Genomic DNA, 22,934 nt, shown 5'->3' with positions numbered 1-22,934 from the left:
AATATGATATTATAAAAATTAATTCAATCCCGATAGTGGCATGGATGCGGTGATGGTGTGAATTCCTACAACAACTAATAAATAATTTTGTTGATGATGGTGGAGATGGTGGTAATGGTAAAAATTGACGGTGGTGGAAAGACATTGGTGGTGATAAATAGATAATAACTCTGATAGTGATATTAGTATCACTGTTATTTTTAATATAGTCTTTTGCTACTGATATTGTGGTGGAGATGTAAGTTGATGACAGTGAAATGTGTTTATAGTAACATACAAGATATGAGAATAAAAGATAAATTTTTAATGTTTATTACTTTTTATTGTATCCATAATTGTATTAACGATAGTGCAATTCCCCTCTTATCCAAATGCTAAATTGAGCCGAAATATATAAAAATTTGGATTCAATTAGCACGTAAGCTCAAAAGGAGCTAAATTAAGCTGACCACAAAGTTTAGGGGCCAAATTGAACGTTAAGCCTAATTAAAAATATCACATTTTGTTTATTTTTGGTTGAAATCGAAATATCCCGCCCTTTCGCTCCGCGGTTTGTTTTTTGAAGAGCGCGCCCACCATTTTCCTCTCTTTTCGCTCTCTCTCTAGCCCAACCCCTCGACCCCCTCTCTCTTTCCATTTCTCACTTTCTTCGCCGCCGATCACCTAAGCTAAGCCACTTCGACAAACCGTCCTTGGAGCTTCTTCTATCTATCAAGCCCTAAAAAGAAACAACAAATTCGTACTCAAAAAGTCAGTTTGAACTTATATCTAAATCATTCCATAAATTCTTATTGTGTACCGAATTTAGTCATTGTTCAATCCATTTATCAAGTTTTTTATTTGTTATATATCCAATTTTACGATTAGATTTCTATTTAGGCGTGTTTGGCTTTTTTTTTTTTAGAATTTAATTTCTGTCTGTGCTAAGGTCGTGTTTGGATGTTGTCTATTTGCAAAATTGAAGTCAAATTACTCAGAGAGCTGATAGAATTAGCAAAGAAAAGAACGATAGTTTCATTTCTATGGAAATGTTCAGGTGGTAGGAAAATTCTATTGATTCAAAAGGATTGATAAAAACAATTATATTCATGTGCTCACTTTGTTTATCATAAGAAAAGCTTGATTATTTGCTGATTTTTTTTTTCAAGAATAGATAGCTTGAATAATAGCTGGTGCCTTGTCTCTTGTAAATTAGTAAGAATGATTGGCATAAGTCGACAGCAATCTGTAAGCTGTTTTAACAAATTGGGCATGGCATAGAACAATACTAATGCTACTTTACAAGTCAGCTTATACTTGTAATGAGATCAATGTACTACGTAGCAGTGAAGTCAGATGAATTCAAGGTATCTTTTCCAAAGCTTGTTTAATTGCATTTTGTGGAATGCAAGAGTTGTCAATGTAATTTTAAGTTAGCTAAAGTTAATCATGACCACATTTTTCCATTTAGTATATAGCTGAAGACTAATTGAGCATGTATAAGTTAATTGGAGGTAAGAGTTGCATGCCTGGTAGCTAATTACATAGGCTGAATGCATGTATTAGTCAATGATTATTATGAATAATTATGTATACATTTGTCATTCGCAAACAGTATGGTCACATATTATCAATAGTGAAATAATGAACCACAAATATCTTAACTTTTCAGCTCAATTTCATATTTCCAATAGTGCTATTAACTTCTGTTTTTAGTACTTTTTGTTCTTGACATGGGATGTATATTGTCAAATACCTCTTTGGCTACTAATCATTACAATCTGCATGCAGACTTTTCCTTTTTCATTTGTATTTTTATTTTATTTTAAGTATGTATATATAACCTGAGTGAGGGAAGCCATTTGAAGTTGCTTTCTTGTTGATTGCAATAATTGAGGGATAAAGGAGTGTAACCACACAAGTGAAGCTTGTATTGCTTGCCGTTTGTTATTTTGAACACTTTTCACTAATTTTATTGGTAATTTAATCATAGGCTGAGAGATTTGTCATTGCTTAATTTTCAGTTCTCATGGTTGGTAGCGCACTGAAACTTTTCTTTTTATCCTTCAAAGCAGGTCTTTTGTGTCATGATGCGGTTTCTGGGTGTCAAGGGACTTACCGGAAGTAGGCGATTAACTTATGACTAGGGAAAACCATATGAGGCAAAAGTAATAATTAACTGCTATTAAGCATTCTATTATCATTTCTTTCCTTCTATATTCGTTTATCATGATTGGTTTCATTTTATGGCTTGTATTCAGCCTAAGCATTTCAGCTGAAGGGTTCAAGTGTGATGAGAAACTTCCAAAAATTAATTGGTCTCAGCACGACAAGGCACACGATAATTTTTCATGTCAGAAAAAGTTTTTGAGCTCAAATTTCCTTTACTCATTAGAAAATCAAAAACCTCACAGCGAAGGTGTCATGGCTATGAGGTATGTTATTGCTGTACACACTTTCCCTTTTCATTTTTTAATAAGTTGCACAGAGTCTTTCACTCTCTTTCGCTGTCTGTCTCTCTTTATATGCATATATGTGTATCTCCATGTTGAACAAGTATTGAATCTCATCTTCTCTAGATATTTGCATATATGTGCCATTCTTTAAGATATATGGAATACAATGTTCATTTAGTGATATAGGAATATGGGAAATCTTTGTGTTATTGAAACTGCAGTGAACTGTTATAATACACAAGCACTTATCGAGAAACTTCAGCTTTTGATTATAGTTTTATGGAAAAGAGGTTGATGCTTACATTATAATCACATCATTAAAGCTTTCTTTTTATTGCATTGTTGTAGCCCCTTCTTGTTCACTTAATTGCTTTTATTTTTGGACTTTGGGTTGGGGCATGATATTATTGGATTAAAGACTTTTTAAGTGTTTTCTGGTGGCTTTGGGTTATCTTTCCTTAAAAGATGTATTACTTTATCATGTTGAAGCAGTAAAACAGTTTCAATTACCAGTCGATTGTAGAAGAATACTTGAGAAACTTGGATCAATCATTAAGTGTCTGTGTCTTTCAAATCATTTTCATCCACATTTCTTTAATTTCATATCACCAAATCTTCTAAGATATTCTTTGTTCCATTTAGGTTAACCTGTCAAATTCAGAGTTTTCAAAGATTGCAGAGCCCACAAGTTGAAAAGGTAAAAGATTAGAAATATTTTTGCAATTCTACTTTGGGCACCATTTATGGTTAAATATTTGTGCTGTTACAACTGGACATTTAATTTAAGATTTTCTCTTCTAGAGAAAATCTTAATCTATATTGTTCTCATTTTCTCGGGGGAATGGCATCTGTTCTTCCATTCCCTACCTGCAAAAAAGCGAAAACATAAGTGAGACATTCTATACTGGTTCCTTTTTTCTGCAGACAAGGAAGGCCCTTCCAAACGATGTAGTTGGTGAGGGTTTGTCCTGCTGGTCTCGTGCTTGTGAAATGTGGAGTCCACATGCCTTTTATTTTCAGCTAAATTTCTATGTTTATGATGATGATGCTATTCCTTTTGGAGTCAACAGACTCTATTATTCTGCTTTATTTAAACTTTAATGTTTTGACTCATTTATTGCATTCATCAGAATGTGATAATTTCTTATTTGACCACATTACGATGTTGGAATTTTTGGCAGGCTTGGCATGCTCTTTCCTGTCTTCAGATTTCCTGCAGGAACTACCTACAACCTGGGAAAACTGGTCCTTTAAAGAATGCTAATTTGTTGCAGGATGTTGGGCAAAGACCTACATTTTGTAGTTCATCTGATGGTGGCAAATATTCTGAGTGCTTGCATGTACATCAAAACTTTAGTGAATCCGGTGCAAAGAATAATAAATCTGAAAGGTATATGGGCAATTACGTGCCACAAGACAATGCGACAGCTGCTGAAACTGGAAATGGTTTGCAAAGGCAAAGTCAGATTAAAGCGTCAGCGGCTAACAATACTGAGTCTAAAACTTTTTCTGGTTCTTTCAGTGATCACAGTGTGTATACTAGTCATAATAAAGAGTCTGCAGAAGCTTCGACTGATTTTATTGATGATGACGACCTACTTGGGGTAATAACATATCAGTAGTTCCTAGTAATCTTACTTTTATTGAGTTAGATATTTGACTAAAATGCGTGATTTTCAGCCTAGGCATGAGTTCTGCTGGCTGGAAATGTTAGGTCTAAGTTAACTTGACAGGTTTATTTATCTCCTTATGTTCTAATAAAAAATATTAACAATCATGCTAAATCTAGCTATGGTGTAAAAATATTGTAAATTTATAATTTCAAACTGGTTTTTGTAGTTGATAGTTTATTCAAATATACATGTTTGTTTATATAAGATTTTGGTTATTTATTCATCCATTTAATATTTTATTTATTTGGCTATAATACCATTGCCTTTCTCTCAATTAACATAGTGAGTGAGCTCCATGGGTTTGTTATCCTATCTGAAGCTATTTTTCTATGTTTTATCAGTATTAATTTATCTTCATTCGTCTCATTCACTGACTCTGGTTTCAGAATATTGATGTGGACCAAATAGTTATGGAACATAACCAGTCTAATTGCACTCCTCCAAATTCCAAGTTTCCATCTATAACTCCAACTGCGGATAAACATAATTTTGCAAGATCAGACGAGATGTTTTTGCCAACTGAATTGTGCCAAAACTGCAATCATGGATTTAAGGTGTGTAGCATCTGGTTTCTCTTGTTTGTATTTTGTATTTTTGTTTTTTTGATCGTAGTCTGTCTTTACTTTGATATCCTATACTCCTTGAATTGATACAGCTAGGACTTTGTCCTGAAGCTGGGAATCATTTACAAGAAATGAAGGACATGCTAATTGCTGTGTCAAATGAACTACTTGACAATAGTACCAACCTGAGTTCAGTGCAGATAGAGAAACTTCGCCAAGATAGGTTGCATCTCTCACCCTTTTTGTTATCTCACTACTGCATGTTTCCTTGATGTGTGGATCTATATATATTTCGAAGTAACAGCAATGAGAAAAACCATATATACAGAAAAATAATTCCAGGAAAAGAGTTACGTGAAAGGAGTTCAGAAGTTACCTGGACTAAATTTTAACAGATGTGCATTATACCTTCTGTTTTTTTTCTTTCCCTCATAATTTTTCTAAAAGTTTCTAACTCCTTATCTTGGGAGAAGACTTAGATTGTTCCTTTATAGTTTATACATGTGTATTTGTGTGTTTTTAGGTTACAGTTGAATAAGCAAATTCAGCAGCTTGAGAGTTATCTTCGTGATAAGGAAAGGCAAAAGTCACATTTCTCTGCTTCCACAGCGAATCAAAATTTCCAATATGAAACACCACAATGTGCTGCTAACAAAATAGATCCTATGAGATTTGATGCACAGGTTTATTTAAGAAATGAATCTGGTGGTTATGAAAGTTGGAATACACCATCAATTTCATTCTCTTCTGTAGATAGGTTTGGCATTTCATCTGGTCCTATAGAGAGGGAACCTTATATTCCAAAGTTTGTTGAAGTTAATTATATTGAAGGTTCAAATGACCCAAAGTGGAGCAGTACAAATTTCCCTTGGACAACAAAGCTGGAGGTGCTCATCTACAATGTATTATAAATATAATATTACATCATTGGTTTTCATTGCCTGTCCTCATTGCTGCTTGCTGGATGCTGAATTTAGGCCTATAACAAGAAAGTGTTTGGAAACCACTCTTTTCGCCCAAATCAAAGGGAGGTTATTAATGCTACAATGAGCGGATTTGATGTTTTCGTTTTAATGCCAACTGGGGGTGGAAAGAGCCTGACATATCAGGTAAAATAGCTTACATCATTAGTACTTCTTCTTTCTGTTTAGACAGTCTACTAGTTTCAGAATCTCTCTACTGTTTTGGCTGTTTCAGTTTGTGGTCTTGCTCATCATCATTTTGATTTTTTTTTTATATTCCAGAGGAGCATTTCACATATGTATGATGCTAGAATGTTGGTTACTGGAAAATTATGCCTCTTCTGGTTCACTCTATGGATCTTATATATTCTATTATCATGCAGCTACCTGCTCTAGTTTGTCCAGGAATAACCTTGGTAATTTCACCTCTTGTCTCACTTATTCAAGATCAGATAATGCATCTCTTGCAGGTGTGCTAATACTGGTACCCAAATCTTTTTATTTTCACCACTTGCTCATGTAAAGCCAGACATTCTTTTTGCTAATTCATTTGCACTGTAGGCGAATATATCTGCTGCTTACTTAAGTGCCAATATGGAGTGGTCTGAACAACAGGAGATTTTAAGGGAACTCAGTTCTGATTATTGCAAATACAAGTTGTTATATGTCACACCAGAGAAAGTTGCCAAGTGAGTCTTATCTGCATCAATAAGCCAATGTCATGAGTTGATTTTGTGCGTCTTTTTTATCTACTTATGGGAGTATTGGGGACTAACCTCTTGTTTTGGTGGTTTGTAACTATAATCCAAACTTGGGTTATAGCAGTGCAATACGCAATAATAGACTCTAAGATGGAATTTCATTGGGATGGTACTGCTTACCTTGTTAATGGTCAGCCAATAAATTATGATTATATTACTAATGGACACCTTTTTTGAGAACAGTTTGTCAAACCAGAATAGGCCCTACTTTAACTTTAAAAAGGTCGGGATGACCTGGTTAATTCTATATACAATCAAGTGTACTTCTGCTGATCTCTTGCTATCCGTGCACTTTTGTGCTTTTGCTATCCCTTAATAGCACTAAGTCCACGATTGCAGCAGGAGATGATTCAATTAATGCCATAAGTTATATTCTATGTGGGTTTTTTTGGTGCTTTTGCATAGTTCTTAACAACACTAAGTCCATGATTGCAGCAGGAAGTTGATACAAGATAAACTCCTTGCGGGTAATTTTGTGCTTTTGCATCTCCTTTGAACAACTCCTTGTGGGTCTTATGGCAGTTCTTTTCTCCTTGTTGCTCTTTCTCATTTAAGGGGTCCTTTTTAAGTAAACTTTTTAGCTCATGGTTCTCTTTATGTCTTTCTTCTCTCCTCCACTGTGTTAATGTCTCTGGTGATAGAATTCATATATTACTGCTTCAGGCTTTCATTCATAAATTTTTTGGTATTGTTTCCGAACAAGTATGCTATTTTTGCAAATTAGCAATGCAATGTTCTCATAGCTAAGTATTATTGTGCAGTACTAAATATTTTTTAATTTCATTTTCAAATTGCAGGAGTGATGTTCTTTTACGAAATTTGGAGAGCTTAAATGCTCGTGGGTTGCTTGCCAGGATTGTTATTGATGAAGCTCATTGTGTGAGTCAATGGGGACATGATTTTAGACCGGATTACAAGGTTACTTTTAAATCTTTTGGTCACTTAGTCACACTTTATTAAGCTGCTTTGAAATGACTAAGCATTCTGTGATATTTGCAGGAACTTGGTATCTTAAAGAAGAAGTTTGAGAAAACACCTGTGCTAGCTTTAACAGCTACTGCAACAGCCAGTGTAAAGGAGGATGTTGTGCAAGCTCTTGGTCTTGTTGACTGCATTATTTTTCGGCAAAGTTTTAATCGCCCTAATCTGTGGTCAGTGCTAAACAGAAAGGAGCTTTAATCAGTCAGTCACCAACTACTGCTGTATTTTAAAACCATCACCTATTGTAAACATTGCAGGTACTCTGTCGTTCCCAAGACAAAGAAGTGTTTGGATGACATTGACAAGTTCATTAAAGAAAACCATTTTGATGAATGTGGAATTATTTATTGTCTTTCAAGGATGGACTGTGAAAAGGTTGCTGAAAAATTACAGGTTAGTCTTCTAGTTGGTTTTACTCATTTCTGGTGGTTTTAGCTTCATTTCTAAGATACCGTGCCAAAAAATTAGGAAATGACGTGTATCTGTTCATGAACTTCATTGATTTATTATCAATATTACCCATATCATGGAAAAGAGATAACCAGTTTATGTTGGTTGTTAACCTACCTGTTGTGAAGAAGGGTGATTAATTTTGATAATTGGGGTTTTTCTTTTAAATGACAATCAATTCATATTTTTGTGACATAACATTAAATGACAATCAATTTATATGTTTTCTGTGACATAACATTAAATCACAATCAATTCATATGTTCTACTTCATGTTTGCTCAATCTTCACTGCACAGGAATGTGGACATAAAGCAGCATTCTACCATGGGAACATGGATGCTGCACAACGTGCCTTTGTTCAGAAGCAGTGGAGCAAAGATGAAATCAATATAATTTGTGCTACAGTGGCATTTGGAATGGGTATCATGATTGCTATTTACTGCTAGCTTGCTACCTTGATTGAAAGAAGACACCATGCACTAACATGAGTATTACAGGTATCAACAAACCAGATGTCCGCTTTGTGATTCATCATTCTCTCCCAAAGTCTATTGAAGGCTATCACCAGGTAGAACCATCTTCTTACTCTTGAAACTTGTTCATGATACAAGTATCAAATTATATAAAATTAGTGCAAGAGGATCTCCTTTCTGATCAAATGCACTGAAAAGCAACAGAATTGAATATTGAATTTATTACAATACTTCTCAAGCCTGATGTGCTCTTGCCATGTTTTGCAGGAGTGTGGTCGTGCTGGTCGTGATGGTCTGCGCTCATCTTGTGTGTTGTATTATAGTTACAGTGACTATGTAAGTTAAATGGTTAAAACTGTTATTTTCTTAATTTTTCTCTATCTTCTTATTTATTTTGCTTTTACTGGCTGTCTCCTTGTGCCAAACTTGGTAATGGTCTCTTCAATTTTCCTTGTTGTCTCCTTTCCAGTTCCTTGTCCAGATTTTCATGTAAATTTCTCTTCTTATCCAGATACGAGTCAAGCATATGATTGTCCAGGGACAGATAGAACAAAGTCCCTGGACTCCTGGGTATAATCGTATTAACAATACAAATTCAGATAGGATACTGGAGAAAAATACTGAAAATCTTCTGCGAATGGTACCCTTACAGAAGCCTTCTGCAATATTGTGGTTACTATCTTTATATCTGTCCTTACACTTACGTTATTTAACTTTAATGGTTTCAGGTCAGTTACTGTGAAAATGATGTTGATTGTAGACGTATCCTTCAACTTTTACATTTTGGAGAAAAATTCAACTCTGGAAACTGCAAAAAAACATGTGATAATTGTTCCCAGATTAAAGCTTTAGTGGAGAAGGATGTTACCGAGACTGCAAAGCAATTGGTCGGATAACATTTTATCTTTTTGGGCCGTTTTTATGTTAAATTGCTGTTATTTTATAGTAATGTGTTGCGCTCTTAGGCATGCTTATCCAGTAACATTTCTACCGTGTCGTGTTTAGGTTCAACTGGTCAAGTTAACAGGGCAGCAATTTTCATCATCTCATATTCTAGAAGTCTACAGAGGCTCTTTAAACCAATACGTATGTCATAATAACAAGCATATACATTCATTTCATTGTTTGTTTTGTCCTTGAATAAATTTCCTGGTTCTACTGCCAAAACTAGGTCAAGAAATACAGACATGAGACTTTGAGCCTGCATGGGGCTGGAAAACATCTGTCCAAGGGTGAAGCTTCCCGAATATTGCGCCATCTTGTGACTGATGATTTTCTTCAGGAGGATGTTAAGAAAAGTGATGTTTATGGATCTGTGTCATCAATACTTAAGGTATTTGTAGTTGTTTCAATTGTCTGTCTGCTTGTCAATTCCTTGCAGATTTGCAGTTGAAAAAGCAGTACTGTTGTTCGTAATTTATTACATACTAATTAGAAAAAATAAAAACAATCTTCGATACAATGGTTTTTATTTCAGGTGAATGAATCCAAGGCTTACAATCTATGCTCTGGCGGGCAGACTATCATTTTAAGGTCTAGCCTTTCTTATGCTCTAACTTACATGTATTGTATTTGATTACTGTGTCAGCATCTTGTTGACCTGACACATTCTTATATTGGTTTCAGCTTTCCTTTATCAGATGAGCTTCAAGTTACTAATTTCTTCAGTTCTTTATCATGATTTTTTCTAACTTTTATTGGAATAAGTACTTTTAGAATTTATTGGGGATGGAAATGGTTGTTTGTCTAAAGATTAATGTCAAGCCTAAATTAAGTATAACCAACATCCACTCCAGTTCATCTGGATTTTAGACAGTATTAAACCTTGCACCTCTTGATTGGCTATTTATACACCCATTTAGGATAAAGTTCCTTACCAAAAAGTTTTTAGATAAATAAACCAGAAGTGGACTTGTTATGATGTTGGTTCATGTAGATAACTGAACATGGAATTACTTTGTTTGCTCATATTTCATTTACAGAGATTGGCTAAAATGCCTTGGGACCTCAGTATGGATAAAGCTCCTGAGCTTTTTGTTTGACTGTTTCAGATGTGATCCTGAAATTTGTTTGCTGAACTATGGCGCTGATACTGTCTTGCGTACTTTGCAGATTCCCTTCAACTATGAAAGCATCTAAACCGAGCAAATTCGACGCGACTCCGGCAAAAGGCTCGCTGACATCTGGGAAGCAAAGTCCTCCAGAAGTTGACAGTCCAGCACAAGCGCAACCTGAAGTGGACTTGGTATTCTTAAATTTGTACATCAATTTCGAAGTTGGTAATTCTCCCATTGATAAGATACTTTCTCGATTTTCTTGACCACTTTGTGTATTATATCATAGCACCTCTCTGCCATACTATATTCTGCTTTAAGGATGCTGCGAACTCTCCTTGTCAAAGAGGCTGGGGAGGGGGTTATGGCGTACCACATATTTGGGTAAGCTCATGACTGTGTCCTTTTTTTACCTCTTATCTCAGTAATTTTATTTGGAGTCATTTTCTTGGAAATAGATGTAAAGGGAAAATTATCTTTTTAAATTTACCTATGATATTGGCTTAAAGATTTTGCCTGACATGTTCTTTTGAGCTTATGTTTCTTTTTTGGAATTTGATTTTATTCTTATGTCCTGAGAATTTTCTGTTTCCCTTGATTTAGTAATGCCACACTGCAACACCTAAGCAAAAGGATCCCCAGAACAAAGGAAGAACTACTTGAGATCAATGGAATTGGAAAGTAAGTTTTGAAATAATGTACTTTACAGTTAGGTTATATACTGAATACTAGAGATCCAATCTGCACCCTGCTTTCGTTCAGGGCTAAGGTAAGCAAGTATGGAGATCGGTTGCTAGAAACTATTGAATCTACAATTAAGGAATACTATAAGACAGACAAGAATAGCAGCAGTAGTAATGGCAGCAATGATTCAGTAAAGAGGAGAAGAGATGCCAGTAGGGCTCCAAATGGAAATGCAGAAGAGGCCGATGACTTCACCAAAAGCACTGGTCGGTCGAAGAAAAGGGTAGCAAAGTTGCAGAACAAAGATACTGACATATATACTTCCAGGGAGACTAATAACAGCCAATGCCTGGATGATGACTTAGATTTTGAGGATTCATGTCATGATTTTGAGACTAATGGTTCAGCAATAGAGGCTGGAAAGAATGATGCGGGAAGAGTGCTACCCTCATGGTCAACACCAGGAAACAAGGTCAAAAGTTCAATCCCAAATTTGTATCAACAATATGCTACGAAAAGCTAAGTGTATTACTGTACTGTATCCTAAATTTATTGTCCCTTTTCAATAGAAAAAAAAATTCAACCAACCGGGGCTCAACGTGTGCAGCTTTGCATCTCAGTTAACTTCCTTGTTAGTGGCAAATACCTCTTTTGTTCCTTCTCATATTAAGTTACAGTCTATAACATGAGATTCTACCATGATATGTATAACAAAGAAAGATCAATCATTTAAGGGCACGATTTAAGGGAGCAGGGCGTAAAACAAGCAACTGCTGGTTAATATTGTAACGTGAATGGTGATTTCATTTTCAGTAGCAGGAGAAGATGATGGCTACATATCTATACTGTCTTAAAATTGAAAAAAAAGGTGTATCTGAGCAGATAAAAGGGTTCAAAATATGACATTGTAAAAACAAAATGATTATGTTCTGGGATTGGGCTGTTGGTCTATCACCCACGTATTATATACAGTGGGACTTTTTGTGGCAAGAAATCCTGCTAACAATGCTTTTGTTGACAGAGGATAGTGGTCTAAAACCAGTGACTTAAGTAGCAGCAATAATCCGAACATGATGTCCAAATTTCAGTCTTTTTTTTGCTTACTGCAGTAGCTATAGACAGTGGATGGATATGCCCTATAAATACCAGAGAGACAAAGCGAGGCTGAAACTAAACTAGCTTTTGTTGAGAGTGAGAAGTACTAAAGTTGAGTTCATACTGAAACTGATGTTGAAAAAAAGATTGGGATTTCCTACTAGCTCTTTGAAGAATCTTCCAGGGTTTGAAGGGAAGCATTTTCTTGATTTGAAGGTCAAGTAAAAGAGCATGAATGAGCCTCTTGCGTTTGGCTGCAGCATTAGAAAGAAAGAACGGTATTCATCCTAAGCCTGTTTCCGACAAGGGTTGGCTTGAATTGGTTCGCGGTAATGACATCAGAATCGGTGATTACGTTTCTCTACTTCAAGGAGGCCACGGAGACATTGCAGAGCTCAAGATTGAAGTGAAGAGGAGACTGTTTTGGGATTATCTCCTAGGTTGGAGAAATACATCTTCAGAATCTCATGGATTTGAAAAATTTAGAAATTCCTTCTGGTTTATACTGGAGAAATTGTGCAACTCAAACTTAGGCCTTTTCTCAAGAAACGAATTAAAACGTACTCTATAACCACACTAAGCAAATATGAAATTTTCTTCTTCTTAATTTTTTTTTTAAATTCTTTATATATCAACTAATTCTAAGTATAGTCAATGCAGGATTACCCAAAGATTATTTATCAGTCATAATAAGATTTCAATATATTATCAAACTTATCGGAAAAATGGCGGTGACACAAACTTCAAGTCCGCATTTCATGTAAGCAATGTTGCCTGTCAACCATAGTCTTCAATTTTTCTAATTGCATTGTTACTGAAACAGTAGTAATTGAAGGGTTCTGTCAAATATTGATCATGCTAAACCTTAGACTTCGTTTATTTATACGAGTTCATATTGATCTCTTATCATCTACTATTACTAAAGTCCACGACATCGAAAATAATAATTAAACCCCAAACTGGGTCCTATAAAACATGAATTTTAAAACTAGTCAGTAGCATCGGTCGCTCAGCTTGGTGAGAGTTCTTGCATTTTCTGCCAGGCGATGCATTGCAACAAATTCCACTTAGCCTGGACAAAAGCCGCTTGAAAGCGCGCCCAAGCAGAAAATGAGAGTTAGGAATGCGTTTTGGTGATCTGAGAATAATGACTATATAAAATAAAAGAAAAGAAAAACAATTTTAATTTAAAACTGTTCATCCCGCACAGATATATACACTGAAAGTTAGAAAAGGTATCTTACCCATTTTTAGCCAATGGAAAATCCCTGCTTACAAAATGGTCAGATTGGATAGACAATGACAGTGGGTGGTGGTCCAAAACCTGTGACTTAAGTAGCAGCAATAATCCGAAATTAAAGTTCAAATTTCGTAAAAATCGATATTTCATGTCATCTTTAAGTTACAGTATATCAAACTGCGAGGTAATTTTCAATTTCGCCTGGACTGTCACTGAAATTGAAGCACTTAGATCCTTGAAGTCATGTTTATCCTAGTTCACATTGACCCATTACCATTTATTCTGCAGCCCACCCAGAAAAATATAAGAAGTCCACATCAAAGAATTCTAAGGATGTAATAAGAAATTCCACCTTGGACCTACAAAATCTTTCAACCTCTAAAGCACTCAGCATCCATCTCTCAATCTTGGTCTAGCACCGCGCTGCAGAGCTCGTGCGATCTTGATCTCGCAACGCATTGCAGAATTCAGTCATATAATCCGCTTCATAGCACGCCCAACTTGCTGAGCAAAAAGCTGAAGCAGAAGAGTTTGTACTGATAAAATGGTAGTCTGGGAAACAAAAGAAAGAAAAAAAAGAAAAGCAAAGAAAAGTAGAGAAAAAAAAAACTTGAAAAGTCGCTCGACTTTCTCGTCCGAATCCAATCTTTCTTTGCTTACTGCAGTAGCTATAAACAGTGGACAGATATATCTATGGGTGCCCTATAAATACTGCACTACCTATAGCTACCAGAGAGACATAGCAAGAGTGGTACGTGCTAAACTAGCTTGCTGAAGTGAGTAGTACTAAAGTTGAGTTCATACAAATTAGTAGCAATGAGTAAGCGTATTTTTGGTAAAGAACTCACTGAAACTGATGTTGGAAAAAGATTGGCAATCCCCATTAGCTCTTTAAAGAGTCTTCCAGGTTTTGAAGGGAAGCATTTTCTTGATTTGAAGGTCAAGTACAAGAGCATGGAGGAGCCTCTTGAGTTTCGCTGCAGCATCAGAAAGAAAGGTATTCATCCTAAGCCTGTTTTTGACAAGGGTTGGCTTGAATTCGTCCACTGTAATGACATCAAAGTCGGTAATTGGGTTTGTTTTCTTCAAGAGGGAGGCCATGGGGACACTGCAAAGTTCAAGATTGAAGTGAAGAGGAAGATTGTTTTGCTTGGCCAGGTTATTTGGGCTCATGTGCCTTAATGTTAAGCAGCAGGGAAAGCATATGTTACGCATAATTAATGTACTATTGCATAAAAGAATGATGCAGAGAAAAAACATAATAATAATAATGATATGGTGTCGATATCCCTGGTGTGTAATGAGCCACTAATGGCCTTGTTTTGTTCTTGTTGCACTTTAGCATGAAAATTAAATCAGTATACTGAGAATGAGTAATATATTCTAGTCATATTACAGAAATAAAAGTTGATTGATTTATTTTATGATTTCTTGTATCATTCATGCCAAATTGTAAGTTCTCTTCCTAATCAATTCATTTTTTGTGACACAACTTCTCCATTGCAAACTTGGATTTTTATATTTCTGGTATAATTGAGCATTATCAAGGATTAAGAACATTATCATCAATCTTGCTGGTAGTTTTCCAATCGATTTTCATGAGCTCGCTACTGTTCCTGTGGATTTGATTCCTCTGCCCAGACATGATTTGATAGGAATTTGCCATCCTCAAATGGTTGGTAGTTTTTTTTTTTTTTTTTTTTTAATAAAGAAAATTAGTTTTTTTAGTTTTTTAGTTTCTTGTTTATGTATAGTTTTCTAGGATTGGCTATTACATTCGGGGATACCCTGGTCAGGACTTCGTCAAAATGGTTGGTTTTGAGATGGAACTTTTTGTGGGCAAAACAAAAATTTGAGATGGAATTAAGTAGCAGCTAATGGGATTATCTCCTATGTCGGAGAAGTATATTTTGAGACTCTCATGGATTTGTAAAAACCTTGAAATTCCTTATGGTTTATAATGGAGAGAATGTGCAATTCGTTTGAAATCCAGGTCTTTTCTCTAGTAACGAGTTAAAACGTAAACCTATAGCTGCACTCTAAGCAACTTTAAGTTTTTCTTTTTAAAACTTTTTTCAAGACAGAAATTTTTTTATATACTATAAATGTATTTATCTATATATATATATATATATATTGTGTGTGTCTGCCTCATTAACCCGCTAGTAGAGTTATCGAAATATGACGGCGAAATAATGGCCGCCATACACAGACTTTAGTCCACATTTCATGTAAGCAATGCTGCCTGTCAACCTTAGTCATCAGGTTTTCTAATTGCGAGGGAATATTCAATTTCACACTTGTTACTGAAACAGTAAGTTCTGTCAAAATTGATCATGTTTATACGAGAATTCATATTAATCTCTTATTATCTACTATTACTAAAGTCCACAACATCAAAAATAATGAAACCCCAAACTGGGTCCTATAAAACATGGATCTAAACTAATCAGTATTATGGGTCGCTAGCTTGATGAGAGTTCTTGCGATTTTTGCCAGGCGATGTATGCCTTTTTGGTGGTCTGAGAAGAAAGACTATAAAATTAAAGAAAAGAAAAAAAAAAATTTAAAAGGCAAAAGTGCATTTTGGCTCCTAATGTTTAGTTCAAGGACAGATAAGTCCTTGAACTAATTTTTGGAACAAATATCTTAAAAATTGCAACAAAATAGGTTATTGAAGCTGCTCTTTGAATTTGCAGTGATGTTTGAAATATAATACCTTTTGTCATATTTGATGTGGCTTTTTTTCTAATGAGAAATGGACCCATTTAACGTGAAAAAGTTCTTTTGACACAAAATCCCTAACTGCTATCATCATGTCCGCTTCCACGGTGTCAATCACCCTGAACCCTGCTGCTTGACGGAGACTGGTGGTGGAGGGTGAAAGAATCCAATAAGAACATCAAATTGTTAGTCAGTGAAGGACAATTCAATGATGGCGACCCTGTAAATGTAATGATGATCAACAAATACGAGAAATTGGTAATCTCTCAAAGCAAGGACCTCAACCATCATTCAATTCTTGAAAGAAAAGATATGTCAACCACCCAACTCAAGAAGTCTACCATTTCTCCTCATCGCAAGACTCATACTAAAGTGGTTCCTGAAAAAACAAAACCACGCTGGTTAACCGCGGTTATTATTTTAAGTAACAATTTCGCCATATTGCTTTATGTTGATATGTTTGGTTTAGATGGTTAGGAGATTGGCTCTCAATTTTTCATCTTCAGGAAATGTCAATTATTCTTCTTCACAAATGGATGCATTCTCCTCTGAATCTAAGGTTCAAATTTTCCAAATTTAAAGATCTAAATTGAAAAAATCAAATGAATGACTCTCAATTAATTGGCTTATGCTTTTATTTACAGGAAAGATCCAAAAGCCAACCAGCTTCACCACCAATCATATTGCATTGTAATTGAAATTTAAGATCTTTTTGCTTCATTAGAGTCGCCGAAGTCGCCGGAGATTGTCTGTTGCTCCGGCATCTATCTCGGCAGCTTTTGCAGTGCAATTAAGCTTTGGCTTGACTGAAAACTTAGGCAAAGGTAAGCTACTCAGTGGTGGAGATAGTGTAAAAATCGAACCAGTAAGACTTTCCAAATCTTTGACACCAAGAGTATTATTAATATTAACAGCAACATCAATACTTGTAAGGAAAGAAGAAGATGATGACAAAAATTTAGAAACGCGTTTGGGTAGATCGTTAGAATCTGGTCTAGATGGTACAGTGGACGTACTGATCAAAGACTTCAAATTTTGTTTTGGTTCTTCTTTTCTGCAGATGGGCTGTTTTGATTTATTTGGAGTGAAAGAGTGATCTTTGGTTTAGTTTGTTTTTCTAGGAGTTTGTGAGTGGGCAAGAAAGATCTCAGTTCGAGAATTAAGTGATCTTATTATTGAGACTGGAAAAGGAAGAAGAGGCGGTTGTTTTCCTTGCCTTTGTTGGCTAGGATAGAACATAAATGGCTTTTATTTTTCGACTATTACTTTTCTTTTGGTTTTACTGTGAAATGGTACTTTTTTCCTTTTTTTTTTTTACTTTATATGGGTCCTATTTCTGATAAAAATAATGCCACATCATATTTGACAAACGACATTTTATTTCAAATATTGACACCGTTAAGAGAGGAGTTTCAATAACCTATTTTATTGCAATTCTTAAAAATTTGTTCTAAAAATTAGTTAAGGGGCTTATCTATCTCTTGGAGTAAAACATTAGGGGCCAAAATGCACCTTTGCCCTAATTTTAATTTAAAATTGTTCATCCCCACACAGACATATACACTGCAAGTTAAAAAAGGTACACATAATTTTTTCAGTTCATCTTTTTCGCGAGAGCCTGTTCTTGGATACATATATCAGCCGGGAAATGCCACGTATACATGCGACTAACTGAAGAAATTTACCTTACTCTACCCAACAGGTATGTTATGTATAAATCCCATTCCATTTCTTGAATGTTAAGAAAAACACACAAGAACTCCACGTCAAAGTTCTAAGTATCTCTCAGCATCCATTTCTTCCAGGTCTTGCACCCAGCGGCAGAGCTCGTGCGATCTTCACCTAGCGATGTACTGCAGAATTCAGTGTGGATACATCATACAATCGGCTATCTTGCGCTCAATGTTATATTATTTTTATTTAAATTATCATCATTAAACAATTTTAACTTAGATAAAGTTTATATTTTAGATTTAAAATACTTTAGTAAGTTACCAAATAAATTATTGATGCTAATTATTACTTTATGAATTAAATTTGTTTAGAATTTTAGTAAAATTATAATTTTATATATATATATATATATATATCACGACAAGATCTTAAAAAAATTATATATACACAATTCTTTTTTTAAAACTGCACTATAAATATTACATAAGAATTACTTTATATAATAAAAATTATATAATCATCATAAATATTACATAAAAATATTTTTTTATGTAAAAAGTAATTGATTTAATAAATTTTTTTTAACCAAACTCTATAACTCATTTCCTCAATCTCATAAAACTAGTAATTTTGTACACTATATAGTATAAATTATATAATAAATAAAAATAATATAAATAGCATATATTTACATAATAATATATTTTTGTAAATTTTTATTAATTTATATAAATTTTTATCAAATTAAGTGATTTTTATTCAATTAAATCCTCAAAAATTTCTATTTGCATTATATATAAAATAAATTACTTTATATAATAAAAATTTGTATAATCAATATAAATATTACATAAAAATAAATTGTCATACAATGTAACTGATTTAATAGATCCTTAACCAAGTTATATAACTCAATTTTTTAATTTCATAAAATTAGTAATTTTGTATATCATATGTCACAAGCTATATAATAAATTAAAATTAGAGAGTAAGTAATGCACTCTCAAAATGGAGAATAAATACAATAAAAAAATACTAATTTTTGAAATTAAATTAAATTATGTAAATTGAAAATAAAAACAATTAAAAAGTAAATATACCAATTATGTTAAAAGTATAGAACGATTATAATTTTTAAAATGATTTTTTATTTATCAAATAGAGCGAATCATTTTAAAATAGGATTAATTTGAAATAAATAAATAATAATTTAAACTAAAAATTATAAATTTAAAAAATAATTAAATTACAGATGAAATATATTTCGAGAATAAATAAATATTTTATTTTTCTAATGAGAAGCTAATATTTGCTTTAACCACCAGGCTATGACCTGTCGCTTAGTGCTGGGTTGGTATCTCAAGTTTGAGATTTATTCTTAGACGAAATTGTCCTCACTAACTTACTAACATAACACTATCGTTGGCGTTATGAAACCCCGCCTCGGACCTGCAAATTAGGAAACTAAAACTATCCAGTATCAATATAGACCGCCCACCTCAGCTAGAGTTCTTGCCATCCCTGCCGGGGGATGCATTGCAGAATTCCACTTAGCCTCGACAAAAGCCGCTTGATAGCGCGCGCAAGCAGTAAACTCCGCTCTGCCCTGTTTTTTTCTTTCTTTGTTTTTCTAGTCAATGTGTATCAATATATATGTAGTGAAAAATGAGAATTAGAAGTGCAGTTTGGTGGTTTAAGAAGAAAGAACAGAAAATTAAAGAAAGAAATATAATTATAAACACCCAAGTTCAAGAAAATATACAACATTTCTTCAGTCCGTCTCTTTCGCGGGAGGCTGTTCTTGTGTACATATATATACCAGCCGAGAAACGCCATGCATGCGCGAGTAACTGAAGAAATTTTGGAAAATCACTCTCTTCTGCCATCTTTCTTTTACTTGCTCTACCCAACAGTGGGTTTGTTGTGTATAAATACTACCATGCACTAGCTTATGCTTCGTCAGAGCTTGAATAGCAAGAAATTAGCTGATCAGTTTACCTGAAAAGAAATGATGAAGTTCAAGAAGAAACTGAGCCAGACTGATGTTACTAAAAGATTGGCATTTCCCACTCGGTGTTTTAAAGGTTTCCTTCCACTGCTTCAAGGGAAGCATTTTGTGGATTTGGAAGTGATGTACAAAAGCCAGACAATGAAGTTCCGCTGCAGCAAAAGAAAGAAAGGTAAATATTTGAAACCTGTTCTTACTAAAGGTTGGCTCGATTTTGTTCGCCGTGAAAAGCTCAAGGCTGGCGACATGATTGTTCTTCGTGAAGAGAAAAATGAAGCTGCCGGAGCAGAGTTCAAGATTGAGATTATTATGAAGAGTATCAGGCTCTTTGGGAAGGATATATGTATCGACTGATGCTCAAATTAAGGCAGCTCTGACGCTGTTCATCTTTTATGTATGCCTGAGGTTGATGATATCAGTTTGATCAGAATTAGGGAAACAAAATTGAATTAGTGCTGAAATCTTTTGTAATGGAATATGCAGGAAGGAAAAAAATTATGGTCTTTTATATGCTTTTCTTTTTTTGGCTTTAAAATTCTCAATTACTAGTGAAGATTTCATAATCTTATGGTCTAATATGGCAAGTAGTTCCCATTTTCTACTCAATCATGTGCAGGAATCCACTCTCCATCTGGTTCTCAGGTTATATGCTTAGGAATCCAGATTTTTGTCAGGACCTTGACAGGGAAGATCAGAACACTGGAAGTGGGACTAAATTACTTTCACCGTCCCTATACTATAGAATTACTATCACAAAAATCTCTAATCCTTCTGTAGTACCAATTTTCTGAATTTTAATTTTAATATCATAAAAACCTCCGACACCTTTTTCTGGTAAAAAAAGCTGCCACCGTAATAATAATATGGCATGCAACAAGTAAAAGAATTTAATTTCTAATTTCATTAAATATATGCTCTACATCATCAATGGATTAAAAATAAATAAAACTACAATTAATGAACTAAACTGTAATCTTCCATTTAGTTCTAACTTTGTTAACAAAAAGGTTTAACAAAACATTTTCTTTCTCCCATTCTTTTACTCTCTCCTCACTGTTCTTTCTTCTTCTCCGCCAATAAGAAGTTAAATAATAGACTGTTTTCTAATTCCAATTGCAATAGTGTTCTAAAAATTTGGCTGCGGGGCGAACTCATCCAACCCATTACAGACTGCTGCTTGAGTTTTCGGTGTGGAACTGGTCAGGATCCAAGAAGAAAGCCTTCATGAAGGACACGGAGAAAATTTCTTTTAGAAAAAAGACTCGTCTAGCTTAATGTAAATCATTAACACTAAAATTAAACTTTTGACACAATTCAGTCCCAACCTTTCCAATTTAACTAATTAAAACCAATTTTGCCAAATTAAGGAGTGTCTCACTCCATTGCTAGAAGGCTAGTGAACGGATTTCTTTTACTCCCTTTCTTTTAGGTACTTTCTCCTGCAATTATCATCTCTAAAACAAACCTGAAATTCACAGGAAATACAGATCAAGAAATTAAAATACTCATGTCAGAGGGGGAAAGAAGTTGGGACTTGGGAATTTTTCAGATTTTTATTATAAACTTGGTAACAGCAGATGAAGAATTATGGAGAGCTTTCTGAGGCTGCTTTTACAGAGAGCCAAGAGAGCATAAGCAAACCAAAACCACTAGTTGATAATTACCTTGTTGAATTTGTGTTAAAATTGTTAAAAATCCTATTTTCTTCTTGCAACATTTTTCACTATCATAGAGTTAATGTGAACTGTTGGGGTTGCATAGTGAAGTATTAAGGAAAGAAAAAAAAGAAGCATAAAATAGAACTAGTGGGAAAACAGAAATGTCCCGGAAAGAAAAACCATTGCAAATGAAATTGAAATCGAAACCTGAAAGCTTATAATTGAGAAACCAAATTTGAAGTTACTAACTTAATATAAGAAAAACATGTCGCCACTGCAATTGGTGTTAAGAGACACAGTAAGAACATAACTTTTTACCAGGAAGTAGGCAACAAGAACCCACTTGGACCCTTAAACCACTAGACATGAAGGAAACAGAAGCAGGCAACTTTCTCTCAGATCTAACAATCATCACCACCGCGAAGACGGAGCACAAGATGGAGGGTGGACTCTTTCTGAATATTATAATCGGCCAGAGTACGTCCATCCTCTAACTGCTTCCCTGCAAATATCAGCCTCTGCTGATCAGGTGGAATCCCCTCCTTATCTTGGATCTTGGCCTTCACATTATCAATCGTATCAGAGCTTTCGACCTCTAGAGTTATGGTCTTGCCGGTGAGAGTTTTTACAAAGATCTGCATGCCCCCTCTCAATCGGAGAACCAGATGAAGGGTTGACTCTTTTTGGATGTTATAATCAGCAAGCGTCCTTCCATCCTCGAGCTGCTTTCCGGCGAAGATTAGCCTCTGCTGATCAGGCGGGATACCTTCCTTATCTTGGATCTTGGCCTTGACGTTATCGATCGTGTCAGAGCTCTCCACCTCGAGAGTTATGGTCTTGCCCGTCAGAGTCTTCACAAAGATTTGCATGCCTCCCCTCAATCGGAGAACTAAATGAAGAGTTGATTCTTTCTGAATATTATAATCTGCAAGCGTCCTGCCATCTTCGAGTTGTTTTCCGGCGAAGATCAGACGCTGTTGATCAGGAGGGATGCCTTCCTTATCTTGGATCTTGGCTTTTACGTTATCAATTGTGTCGGAGCTCTCGACCTCAAGAGTTATGGTCTTGCCGGTGAGGGTTTTGACAAAGATTTGCATACCGCCACGGAGACGGAGAACTAGGTGAAGAGTAGACTCCTTCTGGATGTTATAATCGGCCAAAGTACGGCCGTCTTCGAGTTGCTTTCCGGCGAAGATCAACCTTTGTTGGTCAGGTGGAATTCCTTCTTTATCTTGGATCTTGGCCTTGACATTATCGATGGTATCAGAACTCTCCACCTCGAGAGTAATAGTTTTACCGGTTAAGGTTTTGACGAAGATCTGCATATTTGAAAGAAAAAAAGGAAAGAGACGATTCTATTTGACACAGAGAAAATTCAAAAGAAAAACAGATGTTTGATTCTTGATTCTTGAGATGAAGAAGAAGAGAAGAAGGGAGCGCGTTTATGTAGAAGAGGAGAATTCGCCGACTCAGTAGAATGGCGTGGAGGGTAAGGGA

At 35.0% G+C, this 22,934-nt stretch overlaps 2 protein-coding genes across 6 annotated transcripts; one reads left to right on the top strand and one right to left on the bottom strand.

The window, feature by feature from the left end:
• Positions 1 to 526: 526 nt before the first annotated feature.
• On the top strand, positions 527 to 11,788 carry LOC8267037 (ATP-dependent DNA helicase Q-like 4A). Of its 5 annotated transcripts, none has more exons than XM_048376154.1 (27): positions 527 to 750; positions 2,052 to 2,147; positions 2,241 to 2,414; positions 3,078 to 3,132; positions 3,617 to 3,825; positions 3,958 to 4,039; positions 4,495 to 4,662; positions 4,764 to 4,894; positions 5,195 to 5,558; positions 5,649 to 5,780; positions 6,017 to 6,103; positions 6,195 to 6,322; positions 7,192 to 7,312; positions 7,394 to 7,545; positions 7,633 to 7,768; positions 8,124 to 8,247; positions 8,325 to 8,395; positions 8,568 to 8,636; positions 8,812 to 8,940; positions 9,029 to 9,187; positions 9,306 to 9,386; positions 9,472 to 9,633; positions 9,778 to 9,833; positions 10,413 to 10,545; positions 10,644 to 10,738; positions 10,958 to 11,035; positions 11,117 to 11,788. In XM_048376154.1, exons 2-27 carry the CDS (start codon positions 2,119 to 2,121, stop codon positions 11,559 to 11,561), a joined length of 3,570 nt encoding a protein of 1,189 aa, XP_048232111.1. In that variant the 5' UTR covers positions 527 to 750; positions 2,052 to 2,118; the 3' UTR covers positions 11,562 to 11,788. The 5 variants fall into 5 exon arrangements, with proteins under 5 accessions (XP_048232111.1, XP_048232110.1, XP_048232109.1 ...); XM_048376153.1 differs by adding an exon at positions 1,196 to 1,346 and having other exon boundaries at positions 2,055 to 2,147; positions 3,617 to 4,039; XM_048376152.1 differs by adding an exon at positions 1,196 to 1,346 and having other exon boundaries at positions 3,617 to 4,039.
• A 9,843-nt stretch (positions 11,789 to 21,631) lies between these two features.
• LOC107262164 (polyubiquitin-like) lies at positions 21,632 to 22,934 on the bottom strand. The gene has a single exon (XM_015726298.3). It carries the CDS (start codon positions 22,760 to 22,762, stop codon positions 21,839 to 21,841), a length of 924 nt encoding a protein of 307 aa, XP_015581784.2. The 5' UTR covers positions 22,763 to 22,934; the 3' UTR covers positions 21,632 to 21,838.

The sequence above is a fragment of the Ricinus communis genome, chromosome 6 (assembly GCF_019578655.1).
Source record: "Ricinus communis isolate WT05 ecotype wild-type chromosome 6, ASM1957865v1, whole genome shotgun sequence".
Taxonomy (NCBI): domain Eukaryota; kingdom Viridiplantae; phylum Streptophyta; class Magnoliopsida; order Malpighiales; family Euphorbiaceae; genus Ricinus; species Ricinus communis.
This window is presented reverse-complemented; position numbering and strand designations above follow the sequence as displayed.

What these genes read in the sequence shown, in the direction of transcription:
- LOC8267037 (XM_002530633.4), top strand. Translation starts at nt 2,119, where the DNA reads ATGACTAGGGAAAACCATATGAGGCAAAA. An exon ending in ACACCAGAGAAAGTTGCCAA is followed by an intron (nt 6,323 to 7,191) that starts GTGAGTCTTATC and finishes TTCAAATTGCAG; the next exon opens with GAGTGATGTTCTTTTACGAA. An exon ending in CTGTGTCATCAATACTTAAG is followed by an intron (nt 9,634 to 9,777) that starts GTATTTGTAGTT and finishes TTTTTATTTCAG; the next exon opens with GTGAATGAATCCAAGGCTTA.
- LOC107262164 (XM_015726298.3), bottom strand. Translation starts at nt 22,762, where the DNA reads ATGCAGATCTTCGTCAAAACCTTAACCGGTAAAACTATTACTCTCGAG.